Below are 13,093 nucleotides of genomic sequence, written 5' to 3' on the forward strand. Positions count from 1 at the left end.
GAGCTGTTTGGTTGCTGACTCATAAGATGTTTTTTTTTTAATGTGCATTTCTAAATGTTATTATTTTCAGCTTGTACAAAATAATCAAATCTTCAGTTAGTAGTATGTAATCCATACAGATGAGTAATCCAAGCCTGCATTTGACAGAACCTGTTTAGCTTTCATCTGGTTTCCTCTGCCAGGCTTAATTCTCTTCTCACTGTGTCCTTGATCTAGGCAGCAGCTGGTTCAGGGGCACTGCACAGAGGTTGCTCACTGATTACACAACAAAATGGTGATAAATGCACATGCAAACAATTCATTCGCTCAAATCTGCTTCACATCTGAGTAAAACAAAAGAAAACAGTATAACTGAAGATTTTGTCTCCTTCGAATGGTCAAAATCTGAAGTTTTAATTGCTACAAATGCTTTTTTTTTTTATTTCTTGTGCCTATCACAAGACTATAAAGTTGACGTGGAATATCTGAATCCCCGGCTCTTCCAGCATAAGAAGGAAGCATGGAGACTGAGAGCAGAGCAGAAGACAAATGCCCAGATTGACTCCGCCAGCATTGATCTTGGGCATAGGGATCGATTTTATTAACACCAGCATGTGTTGGTCAGAACCTCTGAATTTCCCATATTTTATATGTAAGACTATATAATAGCCACTGTGTGTCATGGCTTTTATAAGAAATGTGATGAATTATAAAGATATTAGTGCAATCAAAAGATACTGTGGCACACTGCCACAGAGGGAGGGGAGGGGGTGTTGGCTGAGGCAAAGAGGGAAGAGGTATAAAAGAGACATGAAGGAGTGTGTGTTGAACCAAAGGAGGGAAGAACTGAGGAGGAGGAAAGAAATGTGAAACAGAAGTATAACGGGAGAGAAAAGAAGGACATTCCAAGACAGAAACAAAAACCAAGAAGCTCAGAACAGAGAGAGGTAAGTAAAAATCAGTTTACTGGGCTACACAAATTCATGTGTCAGGAGTCTGTTACTATCTGCTGAGACTGCACAGAGATGTGGCAACACTACATCAAAGTGAGCAGCTGTACTTATGGCTGATGTTGGTTGATTATCTTACAGAAAGTGGAGGGTTTATTCAAATTCCAGAATTTGGAATTTAACTAGTGCCATTTGTGACTGGAATCAGGTGCCTTACCTGTGGCCTTATTCCGGGTTAGTCTTGCTGATACGAGTTTTTTCTTTATTTCCTTCAAGACATCCATCTCAAGCCTAACTAATGTGTTGTTTCATTAACACTTTCTCTGTTCTTTCATCTTACAAGCAAAGGTGGCAAATTAGTCTTCAGTGTACGATTTTTAAAGTGTGCTAATCTGAACCTTCTGTGTGGAGATTTGGACTGTGAGGCCAGTGTTTCGACAGTGGATGCACAAATGTTTGAGTGTTCCCCTGACAAATACTGATGACTAACACAGATGTGTAATCTGAGTGGGGAGGGGGCTCTGTCCAGCTGGGGGGGGGGGTTTCATGCTAAAAAGACCAAATATATAATGGTGAATATACTTAAAGACACATTTTCAATCTAGACATGAACTATTATTTTATTACTTTTGGTAACTAATGCAATAAGTCAGTTTGAGTGTCAATATATATTTTAACATGTGGATGGTTTTATCAAACGCTGCTAACATGAAACACTTTTTTAAACTGTATCTGCCTGCCTGTATCAACCTGTATCGACATCTCCACTGAAGTTCCTTGTGAGAAGCACACATACCAGCTGTGAAAGTTCAAGTGTGGGACGTGGCAGAAGAGTGTGAAAATGTCGCTGAAGTGTCTGTTCATCTTCTTGGGAATCACTGCAGCCACTGTTGTTACAGCTCAAGGTGGGTCTCTCACAAAAAGCTCCTTTTGTCATCATTTGAGTAAAAAGATGATTAAAGAAAAGTTACAAAGCATCACAGCGGACACGCATTCGCGCATTGTAGCTGTTTTTTAAAAAGTCATAATGTGTAAAGAGTATAGAGTGCAGTGATTTGCAAATCATTTGATTAACATGATTGATGACAATGTATCAAATCGTAAACATTTTTCAAAGTTTTGTGGGAGAAAAAAACAAAGAAACATTGATGACAGCGAAATGTTTGAAAAAAGGACGTGACTGCCAAGTTCAGTAATGCTAAAAACATGTGGTGTGTGGTTTAAACTGCAACAGGTCAGTGATCGGGTAATAAAAAATAAAAAAAATAGAGTCTTTCACAAGTAAAGATGGGGGTCCGGAAGGCTTGACAACTCTGTGAAAGACTGCATGGGAAACAGTTCAGAATAACGTTTCTCAACATAAAATTACAAAGAATTTGGGTGTTTCATCTGGAGTCTGTAAGAATATTGACAGAATGTGGAGAAATCTCTGGCCAAATGCCACTGCTCAAATGTCTGTGATCTTTTGTTTTTCAACAGGCAATGCATTAAACACAAAACTGATTCAGCAGTAAAAATCACTGCATGGTCTCTCACTCTGGCACCAACATCCACACTCAAACTCACTTGAATAATCTTTCTTTCCCATTCTTATGGGCTGTTTAATAAAGTTTTTACATTTTTTAATACATTTTAATTAAGTTAATAATTAAGTTTTAATTTAAACTTAAGTTTTTCACTGAAGTGGAAATGAAACATTACATGTATAAAGGCAAACTGACACTACTGAGCACTGCTCTCAAAAACTGACATAGATGTAACTCTATGTCTGTAAAGCTAGATTTAATGCTTAAAGCTTAAGTTTTTAAAATGTTTAGCGCCATCTTCTGTCAATATGGATAGTTACATCGCTGTTACATGACAAACGTGACATGAGCTAATCAAATATTTGTGATATGTCCTTTGCAGGATCATGGAGACAAAGTGACAAAGAGTCTAGTTCTGCTGTCTACCAAACAGAAGGTAACTTTTGTTTCTTAAAAATCCAATAAATTTTCTGAATGACATAAAGTGTTCTTTCTGGTTATCGTCTTAAGTTTTATGAGATATGTTGAACACCGTAACTGTGAGGTGCTATTAGGACCATATTTATTTCCGCACTCTCTTTGCACATAGATAACTATGAGTGGTCGACATGGTTCAATGTTGATCATCCTGGAGGCCGTGGAGATTATGAACAGCTGGATGCCATTCGTTTCTATTACCGTACCCGTGTATGCGAAACTCCAAAGGCAATCGAAGCCAGAACCACTGAATGGATCCCAGCGCGTGAAACTGGGGAGACGATCCATGCAGACCCGACTGTGGGCTTCTGGTGCCTGAATGAAGAGCAAGGTCCCCAGCGCAACTGCTCCAACTATGCAGTCCGTTTCCTATGTCCAAAAGGTTTAGCCATGAACATTTTTTTTCTGTTTGCCTCTGTGTAGTAAAAAAGATCTAATTTTCTTTTGTTTATTAAAATATATTTTTTTCATAAGCTAAGTAAAATTACTTTTCAGAGTACTTGTATAAATTTTGTTTGTTTTTCCCCCAGCACATAACAGTATTAACATTCAGGGAACCTGGGGGCCATGGTCAGACTGGAGCCCATGTCCTGCCCTCTGTGGCCAAGTGGGGGTGCAACTTCGCTATCGAAACTGTCAATCTGACTCGCTGCCGTGCAGTGGGCCAAAATTAGATGGGAAAGCATGTAATGGACCTGAGTGCCCAAAGACAGGTGAAAAAGGCTTAATTAGGGTACACAGATAATAATAATGCAATTAGAAATTCGTAACTAATAAACTTTTATGTTTGTTTTTATTTTACTCCTTAGCTTGTTCCCTGCAGTGTGTGATGGGGCAAGCAAACTCTGACTGTGAATGCATGTGTGAAGAACACACAATTTTGGGTTCTGTACGCGGCGCTGGTGGTCTCGCCGCCGAAGGGGCCGCCATCCTTCGCTCTGGCAAATTCATTACCCTTACAGACCACAACGGACATTTCCGCATACCCAATATCTGCCCTGATGGCAACACAACCCTGACTGTCAGGCTCAAGGGCCATGCCCCCCTTGATGTTGTTGTGCCCAAGAGCAGTGAGCGCACCTCGGTCCTCAGTGTCCAGCTAAAACGAGCCGGTAGATGTCTATAGAATTAATTGTGGATCAAAATATTAAAGAATAATTCTGAGCTGCATATTTACTAAAGTACAATCTGTTTAGCATGTAGAGGTAATATTTTATTTCTGTTTTTTAGAGAAACTTCATGTGTTGAGCAATCCTGAAAGCAAGGTCAGGAGGGCAGGACAAAGTGCTGCCTTCTGCTGCAAAGTTGCAGGAACGCCACAGCCGGATACATACCAATGGTAGGACTGATTATATTGGAATTTTAGACAGTAGACATGTTGAACTCCTATTGAATCATTTCATTTCTTTTGTCAACCAACAGGTTTCACAATAACACTCTCATGGAGAAGGAGTCAGAAAGCACCTTGGTCATAAGAGATCTGCGTCCAGAGCAGTCTGGAGAATACTACTGCAGAGCAAGTGGTCCAACTGGAGCCATTAAGACTAAAACAGCTACTCTCAGAATCTTAGGTGCAGTATTAATTAAGTGAAAATGTGCTGAATACACAGAAGTAAGAATTTTAGTATACGCAAACTAAATAATTTTAATTTCTTCATCTAAACACAGGCAGAGATGAGCATTCATGCAACCCTAAACCTGAATCCCACCTCATCCGCCTTCCACACGACTGCTTCCAAAACAGTACCAACTCATTCTACTACGATGTGGGCAAGTGTCCCCCAAGTAGATGTGCTGAACAGCTCGACAATGGTATCAGGTGCAAAGACAAAGTAGCTTATTGCTGCGGCGTGGCAAAAATGGAGGAAAGACAGCTAACATGTCAGGGCTACCAACTGCCCACCATGGTGGTGACCGAGTGTGGCTGCCAGAAATGTGTGGACACTAAGGCCATTGTGCATGGTAGGGCCATTGCTGCAGAAAATGGAGAACCAATGCGGTTTGGTCATATTTTTATGAATGGAGTCAGAATTAGTCGTACAGGTTACAAAGGAACCTTCTCTATCCAAGTCCCTCAAGATACAGAGAGGCTAGTATTAACCTTCGTGGACAACATGCAGAAATTTGTCAACACCACAAAAGTGCTTCCATTTAACACCAAAGGTGGGGCTGTTTACCATGAGATCAAACTTCTCAGAAAAAAAGCCCCTGTGACAATCAGCTCCACAGAAACCAATACTCTTGAGCTCGGGGAGGTAGAGGGCCAGGAGCCAATGGTTCAAATCCAGATTCCACCCTATTCCTTCTATAAGGAAAATGGAGAAGTCTTCACGGGTAACGTCAGTGCTAGTGTAACATTTCTCGACCCCAGAGACATCTCCACAGCTGCCGCAGCTCAAAGTGATCTGAATTTTATCGGAGATGAAGGTGATACCATGCCACTGAGAACCTATGGCATGTTTTCAGTTGACTTTAGAGGTGAAGAAAACAATGAGCCACTCAATGCAGGTGAAGTAAAAGTTTCACTGGACTCTGCTCAGGTTCAGATGTCAGAGCACCTCAACACCATGAAGCTGTGGTCACTGAACCCTGAAACTGGTCTTTGGGAGGAGGAGGGGAGTCTGCAGGTGGAGAAGAAGAAAAGAGGCAAAAGGGAGGAGAGAACATTTTTGATTGGTAACATGGAGATCAGAGAAAGACGTCTGTTTAACTTGGACGTCCCAGAGAACCGCAGGTGTTATGTGAAAGTGCGGGCCTTCCGCAGTGAACGGTTCATGCCCAGTGAGCAGGTGGAAGGAGTTGTGATCAGTCTCATAAATATGGAGCCCAAAGCTGGGTACTCCACCAATCCGCGTGCCTGGGGCCGATTTGATAGTGTGGTCACTGGTCCCAATGGAGCCTGTCTTCCTGCTTTCTGCGATGAACAAAGAGCTGACGCCTATACCGCCTATGTTTTGGCCAACCTCGGTGGAGAGGAACTGGAGGCTGTCCCGTCTGCTCCCAAATTCAATCCCAACCTCATTGGAGTGCCTCAGCCTTATCTTGGTAAACTAAACTACATGCGATCTGACCACGAGGACCCCAGAGTGAAGAAGACAGCGTTCAGCATTAATGTAGCAAAACCAAGCCCAAACACAGCCGAGGAAGGTAACGGACCAGTGTACCCATTTGAGAACTTGAAAGAATGTGAAGAGGCCCCATTTAGTGCAGCACACTTCCGGTTCTCAAGGGTCGAAGGAGATCGCTACGATTACAACACAGTGCCATTTAATGAAGATGACCCCATGAGCTGGACAGAGGATTACCTAAGTTGGTGGCCCAAGCCTATGGAATACCGGGCCTGCTACATCAAGGTCAAAATCAACAGCCCGCATGAAATCAATGTGCGGTCCCGCAACATGGGCGGCACCCATCCCAAAACCGTAGGCCAGCTGTACGGCCTTCGAGACACTCGCAGCATTCGTGACATGGACCAGACATCTGTTTCAGCAGTGTGTCTGGAATTCAAGTGCAGTGGGATGCTGTACGATCAGGAACGTGTAGATCGTACGCTGGTGAAAGTGATCCCACAAGGAAGCTGCAAGAGAGATCATGTCAACTCAATGCTTCAGGAGTATTTAGTCAACCACCTGCCCCTAGCTGTCAACAATGACACCAATGAGTTCACCATGCTGGCGCCTCTTGACCCTCTGGGCCATAACTACGGAATTTATACGGTGACAGACCAGGATCCCCGCACAGCCAAAGAGATTGCACTTGGCCGCTGCTTTGACGGCACTTCTGATGGCACATCTCGGGTCATGAAAACCAATGAGGGCATAGCGCTAACGTTTACCTGTGGAGACCGTGAGGTTACACGCCAGAATGTCTTTCAAACAATGCAGCGCTCCCAAGGTCAGACAGTAGGAACAAGCATTGTGAGAGGGGAAAGCAGGCAGAACCGGCGCCGCCAGAGGGCAAACGCACCACGCAGCAGTCGTAGACGTAGCACCAGAAACCCTGAGGGAAAACGTACAAAAGCCAGAAACTAGACAAGAGGAGACCTAGGTACATCATGAAGACCAGATGATGACTTGCTAAAATGAAACCAGATGGTGTTAACATGTTTTGGTTTATAAATCCATAAATATCCCCCACCCGGACTCGAAGAGTAACTAAACTGTTATGCTAATTTCTTGCATCTTCATCTCAAGGAATATGTAATGTTTTTTCCCCTCTCACTTTACATTACTGTGGCAAATATTTACTTGAAAATGTAAATAGAGTATTTATTACACAAGTATTATCATCTTTCCAACTGTACTATAAACAAGGACAAAAACAATATCTTTTTGACCAGTGATTTATTAAATTAGATGCTTATAAAACACTGCAGATGCTGTATCTTCCACATTGTATGTATCCAATTGTCCATGTAACATTTAAACTGGTCAACTGCTTAAAAAGAAAAAAAAAAAAAAAAGACAGGAGAAAAACTCTCCTTTCAGCCAACTGTAGCCCATATGAAGACATGGTGGGGTGAAGCCCATAAGCCCCCGCTCCTCATCACACTTGATACAAGCCTGCAGAAGCAACAATTAGGAGACCAGTTGTAGCAAGTTAATCCACTTGCCTGATCCATACTTTTTTGCATTAGTAGAAATCAATTAGTAATTTTCTGTCATGCACAAAAAAAAAAACAAAAAAAAAAAACTAAGTACTGTTTGCTCCATACTTTCAAGGATATTCCAGAGATATCAAGAGAATGGCTGTGAGGTTTTAAAGTCACATTTATTATACTTCTCTATCCCTTTTATCTTACAGTGAATGTTGTGTGCTCTCTGCAAGCTTACAACTACTACGTTCATGTTGCGTCAGTCTCCCACAATGCAACCTTTCCAGAAATAAAGATGAATAATGGACTGAATAATTGTCTGCATTTGGCAACTGAAGTTATAGATACTATATACACTTGCCTGTAAGAAAACCATCCACAGGTAAGTGAGACCTATAATATATACATGACATTCTGGTTAAAGGATTTGCATAGAACCATGTGTTTCTATGTCACTAGACTTATAACTGCAATACTGTATCTGACATTTTGACAGGAGCAACATTTAATTTAAAAAGAAACAAAAAACAAAAAAACCAAGCCCTGCAAAACTCAGACAACAGCAGTTATGGTAGTATTCTCCGTTGTAGCTGGGTCGAGCAACAGATTCCGCGTGATTTGTTTGTGAGTTGAGGCTGAATGAGAGAGAAAAGGCAATTCCATTTGTATGGAAGGAGAAAAGAAGAAGAAAAAAACCGTGGGTGGTGAGACTGGATGCTCCCTGGTATAGTCCCTCTGGTCACTGAAGCAAAATGAAGGGGGCAAGACACAGTTCAGATTTTCCAGGATGGCACTGGACAGCATGAGAAGGTACAGCTGCATTTCTGACAGTCGGGAGAAGGGGAAAGGGCAGTAGTGATGAAGCCAGTGTCACATGAAGTCCTCATAGTCTTGGGCGTAGCCTCCATCAAACGCTGCATAGTCAAGGTCATCTTTGAGCTGTGCTTTCAAACCTCCAGCTAAGACCGCCTTCTTCTTCTTTTTTCCTTTGTTTTGCTGTAGAAGGCAAATAAAAGCAACTTAAAGTAAATACATATATATTTGGAAATGACTATATAGCTACAAACGTTTGCCAGAGGTTTTTTTTATGTTTGGACATCGAGTAAGTATTGGGTGAGTAGCACCCCCTGCTGAATAGAAACTTAATTTCAGCTAATAGTAAATGCAAGCATGCAGTCACTTACTTTTTCTTGTTTCTGTTTTTCACTAAGTAGGACTGACAGGGAATTACTGATTTTCTTCAAGTCATCTACTTCCACTGTAAGAGGAAGAAAAATAAGTAGTTACTGGACAAGCACAGTGCATTTTAAATTTAAGACAAGTGTAATAAAAAATGTTCCGTAAAAGCAGGAAAAAAAGACTTACATGAAATACAAAGTTCCCGAAACAATGACTCCAAGAAACTTGAATAATGCACAGATTTTTCAAACTGGGTTATCTTTTCTTTTAGCATTTTTTCAAACTCTGTGAAGTCTTCTTTGGAAGATGGACACATGGCATCAATTCCCGTGACACTGTTTGAAGTGCTGCCAACACCTGAAAAGATTTAAAGGTCACCATTACATACATTGATCACAACAAGATGAACAATATCAGGTCTCAAAAATCCCATATCTGTTGTATAAACTTTTGTTAGACATGCTGCAGTTTAAAAAACAAACAAACAAACAAACAAACAAACAAAAAAAACAGTTTACAGCATCAGGAGCACGAAAAACAAATATTTTCCTCAAATCACAGCTTTCCTAAAGCATGTGTAAAGATCTTACTTAAAGCTTCAGCTTTTAGAGTCTACTCTAAACATTTTACAGATAATAGAATGGTGCATTGTTCCTTTGGAGGTGAGGTATAGTATGTGGCATCTACAGCTGAATTACTGGGACATCTGTGTAAAACGTAAAAGCCAAAGGAGTATTTAAGCCTTTTAAGTCTTAGTTAAATGTTAACTACAAGCAACAGCGACTAATGTATTGCAAACTAAATGTATTGCATCAGTTACACAACTTGATTTTGTGGAAGACCTCATGTTCTTGATAAAAAGTTTCTACACCTGATCCGGTCTTACCAAAAGCATCTTTTGCTAGCTCCAAGTCTGCGTCTTCCTGTAATTTCTTCACTCTTAATTTTTCTGCCAGCTGTTCTTCAGGAGTGAGCTGTTCTTCCTGTAAATAAAAATGTAAGAGTTAAGATATTATTAGAGATAAACGAGCATAGAGTCAAAAGGTTTACAGATGAGAAAGTGGGACTTACTTCTTGCTGTTCCATTGCCTCCTGTTGTTTCTTCTTCATCCGGTTTTCTTTCTCTTTTATCTTTTCACTAAGTTTTTTCTTTTCAGAAACCTTTGGCTCTGCAAATTAAAATAATGACATAAGAAAATTAAAATCATTCAGTAATCAAGTATACTCCATTAGTGAAAGGCAAGCGGTACTGGGATACAAACCTGGTTTCTTCACATCTGTTTTTTTCTCTTCATCTTCTTCATCATCGTCCCAGTTGTCCTGTGAACACACAGAACATAATGTGTGTAACTGTTGCCTTTTTATTAATATGTAAGCTAGAAGATGTAAATATATAGACATAGATGTATAATGTAACCAAAAACAAACAAACGACACACATTAATATGGCTTCCCAGAGCCATGCTAAAGCCTTGAAAAGTCTTCTTTTTTTTCTGAGCAACATCTTAACACCTACAGAACTAGACAACTTTAAAAATGTAAGTCAAAGGCTGCAATCAGTCAGAATGTTTATTTTAAAATAACAAAAAATCCAAACTTTTTAAAACATAAAATTATCACTTATCGATATGCAACAGCTGCCACTTCATTTTCTGAAGATGAATAACTTTTGTTCTACCTCTAGTTCAAATTATTCTAGTCCTGATTACACTGGCGTAGATGTATATAAGCTGGATCGATCAACGTTACTGATCCAACAAGGGTAATTACTGTGTTACGGTACCAGGATAAAGAATAAAAATAGTACAGTCTACATTAAAAAACTGAAAGTACCACATGCACACAGTGAGTGCTTAATACTGTGTAATAATGCAGAACTTGTATATATTAAACAGTGATTAAGAATCAAAAAATATAACAACATTAAAGTTTAAGATTCTGTAATTCATGACAATGAGTTACGAGTTATGACATCAGTGTTAATTTATTAATTTATAGGTGATGACTCTTCAGACATCACTGGGGTTGTGATCCTGTAGATTGCTGTCTTATATTAAGATCCACCTTAAGTGTCACTACAAATAAATGTAATCCAATCCAAGAAGATACTAATTTCTAACTGAAATATCCAAGACTTTAAACTGTGAATTACTACACAATAAACATTTGACAACCGGCCTGTTGCATTTCCAGCAGGTTATGAACAACAACAACAGCAGCTCTGGAAATAAATTTAATTATCTTGAGTAAAAATTAACTTTGTGCTATTGTCTGATTTCCACAAAAATCTTAACCCTTCTTCCTAAACAATGACCATTTTGTACTACAGAGGACATAAAACCATCAGGCTCTTCAGTCTGGACGCCATATGCGACAGAAAACGGGAGAACTGAAGAGGCCTCTGCCAGCACTTTCCACAGGATCAATTATCTGAGGCTTCTGGACAGAGACCGTGCCAGTTTTCACGTAGCAGCTACCTGTATTACGGTATCAGCTGAACAGCGGCTTCCTACTGCCTGCTGTAAAGTCGGAAAGTTCCAGGCCTAGTTCTTGGCTGAGTTGAGTCATCAACCCAGTGGATGATTTCATCTGAATGGGGCTAAAGTTGGTTAGCACGCTAACGCCGCCTCATACTCAACGTGACTCAAGCTGTGGGTTTGCCAGAGTAGACATAATTATGCTAATCTCCAATAATCGTTTAATGCAACTAAATCTGTGCAATAATGGGATGGACCTGTATATTAGCAACACATGAACAAATCACTCAATACTGAGGTCACCCAACATTAAAGCCTATTTACAGACGCAACAATACACGAGAGCTAGCAGACTAGCTAGCTCAAGTGGCCCGTCCGGTGAGAGATTAGCTTCAAGCACCGCTATCAAAATTCATGACGCCAAGAGAAGTAGAAAACACTACTAGCGTCCAAAAATTTGATTAAACCTATAAGTATGAACTGGCACGCCGTTATTCAGTTTGTTAACAGTACGTTTGAATGACTGAAACTCGAATACCAGCATACTGTTAGCTGAGCTAGAGTTTCCAGAGGCTGCTTGTTGGAGCCACATGAGTTAGCATAAGCTAACAGGGGTTCGGAGGTTCGGACTGACAGGCGGCGAGAAACCACGACGAAGCGTGGCATTACATCCTGTCGCTTGCTCGGTCAGCTAACAGCTCGCAAACAACCGGTGGCAGATTTTAAAAAGCGGCTCAGACTATACCGAGTGTTCGTCACGATATTTTACCTTAACATCTTCATCTTCGTCCTCGCCTTCCCATTTGTCCAGCGCTGCCGCCTTTTTAATCGGTTCCTCCGGCTCGAAGTTGTCAGCGTCTGTAAAAACAACAACATGAGAGTCGTTAGGTCAGTCCACATCTGACACCTGGAGTTAACAATGAGAGGTGTATTAGGCCCTTAAAACAGCGAGTGCGACAAGTAAATGTTGTACAGATAGCCATCCTTCCCAACTTAGTTTCTCACCCCAGTCCGCCATGTTGGCTGTGTTGCTTGTGTTTGACAGGCTCGCTGTACAGTCAGTGCTGCAGCCCGTTGGCCACGTTCAGAAACAGCTCCCACCTTCTGGGCGGCACTCCGGCCTTATCTAACGTCCACGGAGCACTTTCAGCACAACGACCCCGATACAACTAATCTCATCACGCCTTTATTTATTTCAATTGTAAACATGAGACGCTACAAGCAAGCTGAAGCCAAGTTCCACGCATTTTTAAGTCGAGCATTGTAAAATAAATGTGTTAAAAGTACATTTTACATCATTCTTACATAAAGAGTCAAAACCTATTCTTAATCTCTTTTGGATACATTTGGATACACTACATATTATTTTAACCGAAGAAAAAATAATTAATTAATAGCCTTAATTTAACTGAATCTCATAAGGGAGTATAATAAAGTATATACATTAAAAATTGTTTTTTAATCATTCTTGTCGAGAAAGTGCAGTACCTCAGATGTATGATATTAATGGGAATTGAAATGGAAATGGTGATCAATAATTCCTCAGTGATATATTAAAATAAATAATATTTTTGAAGGATCAAGGTCGAGCTGGAAAGGATGTGCAGCGGGTTAGGGTGACTGAGGATAGAGATGGAAATGTAGTAATGAATAAAGTTTACTGAGAGAGTGGAAAGGCTACTTTGAGGAGCTCATGAATGACGAAAATGAAAGAAAGTTGAGGATGGATGGAGGGCAGTGAATGAGGAAGCAAGGAAAACTATAAATAGGATGAAGAGTGAAAAGGCAGTTGGTCCAGATGACATAACTGTGGAGGAGACATCCGGGAGAGGGGGCAGTGGACCAGATTAGAGAGTGAGAGGATCCCTGGGGGATGGAGAAGAAGTGTACTAGCACCCATTTTTAAAAATA

The 13,093-nt window shown here is 40.6% G+C and overlaps 2 protein-coding genes across 2 annotated transcripts; one reads left to right on the forward strand and one right to left on the reverse strand.

Moving 5' to 3' along the window:
• The first annotated feature begins 814 nt into the window (after positions 1–814).
• On the forward strand, positions 815–7,739 carry cilp (cartilage intermediate layer protein, nucleotide pyrophosphohydrolase). The gene is made up of 9 exons (XM_005466955.4): positions 815–926; positions 1,703–1,834; positions 2,838–2,891; positions 3,045–3,314; positions 3,463–3,645; positions 3,742–4,044; positions 4,163–4,271; positions 4,355–4,503; positions 4,601–7,739. The coding sequence occupies exons 2-9, from the start codon at positions 1,771–1,773 to the stop codon at positions 6,961–6,963; spliced, it is 3,495 nt and encodes a 1,164-aa protein (XP_005467012.1). The 5' UTR covers positions 815–926; positions 1,703–1,770; the 3' UTR covers positions 6,964–7,739.
• Positions 7,549–12,343, reverse strand: eif3jb (eukaryotic translation initiation factor 3, subunit Jb). Its single transcript, XM_003442394.5, has 8 exons — positions 12,188–12,343; positions 11,952–12,040; positions 9,968–10,025; positions 9,777–9,874; positions 9,592–9,688; positions 8,892–9,062; positions 8,711–8,784; positions 7,549–8,522 (listed from the first exon to the last, which is right to left on the reverse strand). The coding sequence occupies exons 1-8, from the start codon at positions 12,198–12,200 to the stop codon at positions 8,397–8,399; spliced, it is 726 nt and encodes a 241-aa protein (XP_003442442.1). The 5' UTR covers positions 12,201–12,343; the 3' UTR covers positions 7,549–8,396.
• Positions 12,344–13,093: the final 750 nt, after the last annotated feature.

This window comes from Oreochromis niloticus, linkage group LG1 (assembly GCF_001858045.2).
Source record: "Oreochromis niloticus isolate F11D_XX linkage group LG1, O_niloticus_UMD_NMBU, whole genome shotgun sequence".
Lineage (NCBI taxonomy): Eukaryota > Metazoa > Chordata > Actinopteri > Cichliformes > Cichlidae > Oreochromis > Oreochromis niloticus.

Coding starts and splice junctions, on each gene's coding strand:
- eif3jb (XM_003442394.5), bottom strand. Junction 9,689..9,776: donor AGGCAATGGAACAGCAAGAA/GTAAGTCCCACT, acceptor TTTTATTTACAG/GAAGAACAGCTCACTCCTGA. Junction 8,785..8,891: donor TCGGGAACTTTGTATTTCAT/GTAAGTCTTTTT, acceptor TTCCTCTTACAG/TGGAAGTAGATGACTTGAAG.
- cilp (XM_005466955.4), top strand. CDS start 1,771: ATGTCGCTGAAGTGTCTGTTCATCTTCTTGGGAATCACTGCAGCCACT. Junction 4,045..4,162: donor TGTCCAGCTAAAACGAGCCG/GTAGATGTCTAT, acceptor TCTGTTTTTTAG/AGAAACTTCATGTGTTGAGC. Junction 4,504..4,600: donor AGCTACTCTCAGAATCTTAG/GTGCAGTATTAA, acceptor ATCTAAACACAG/GCAGAGATGAGCATTCATGC.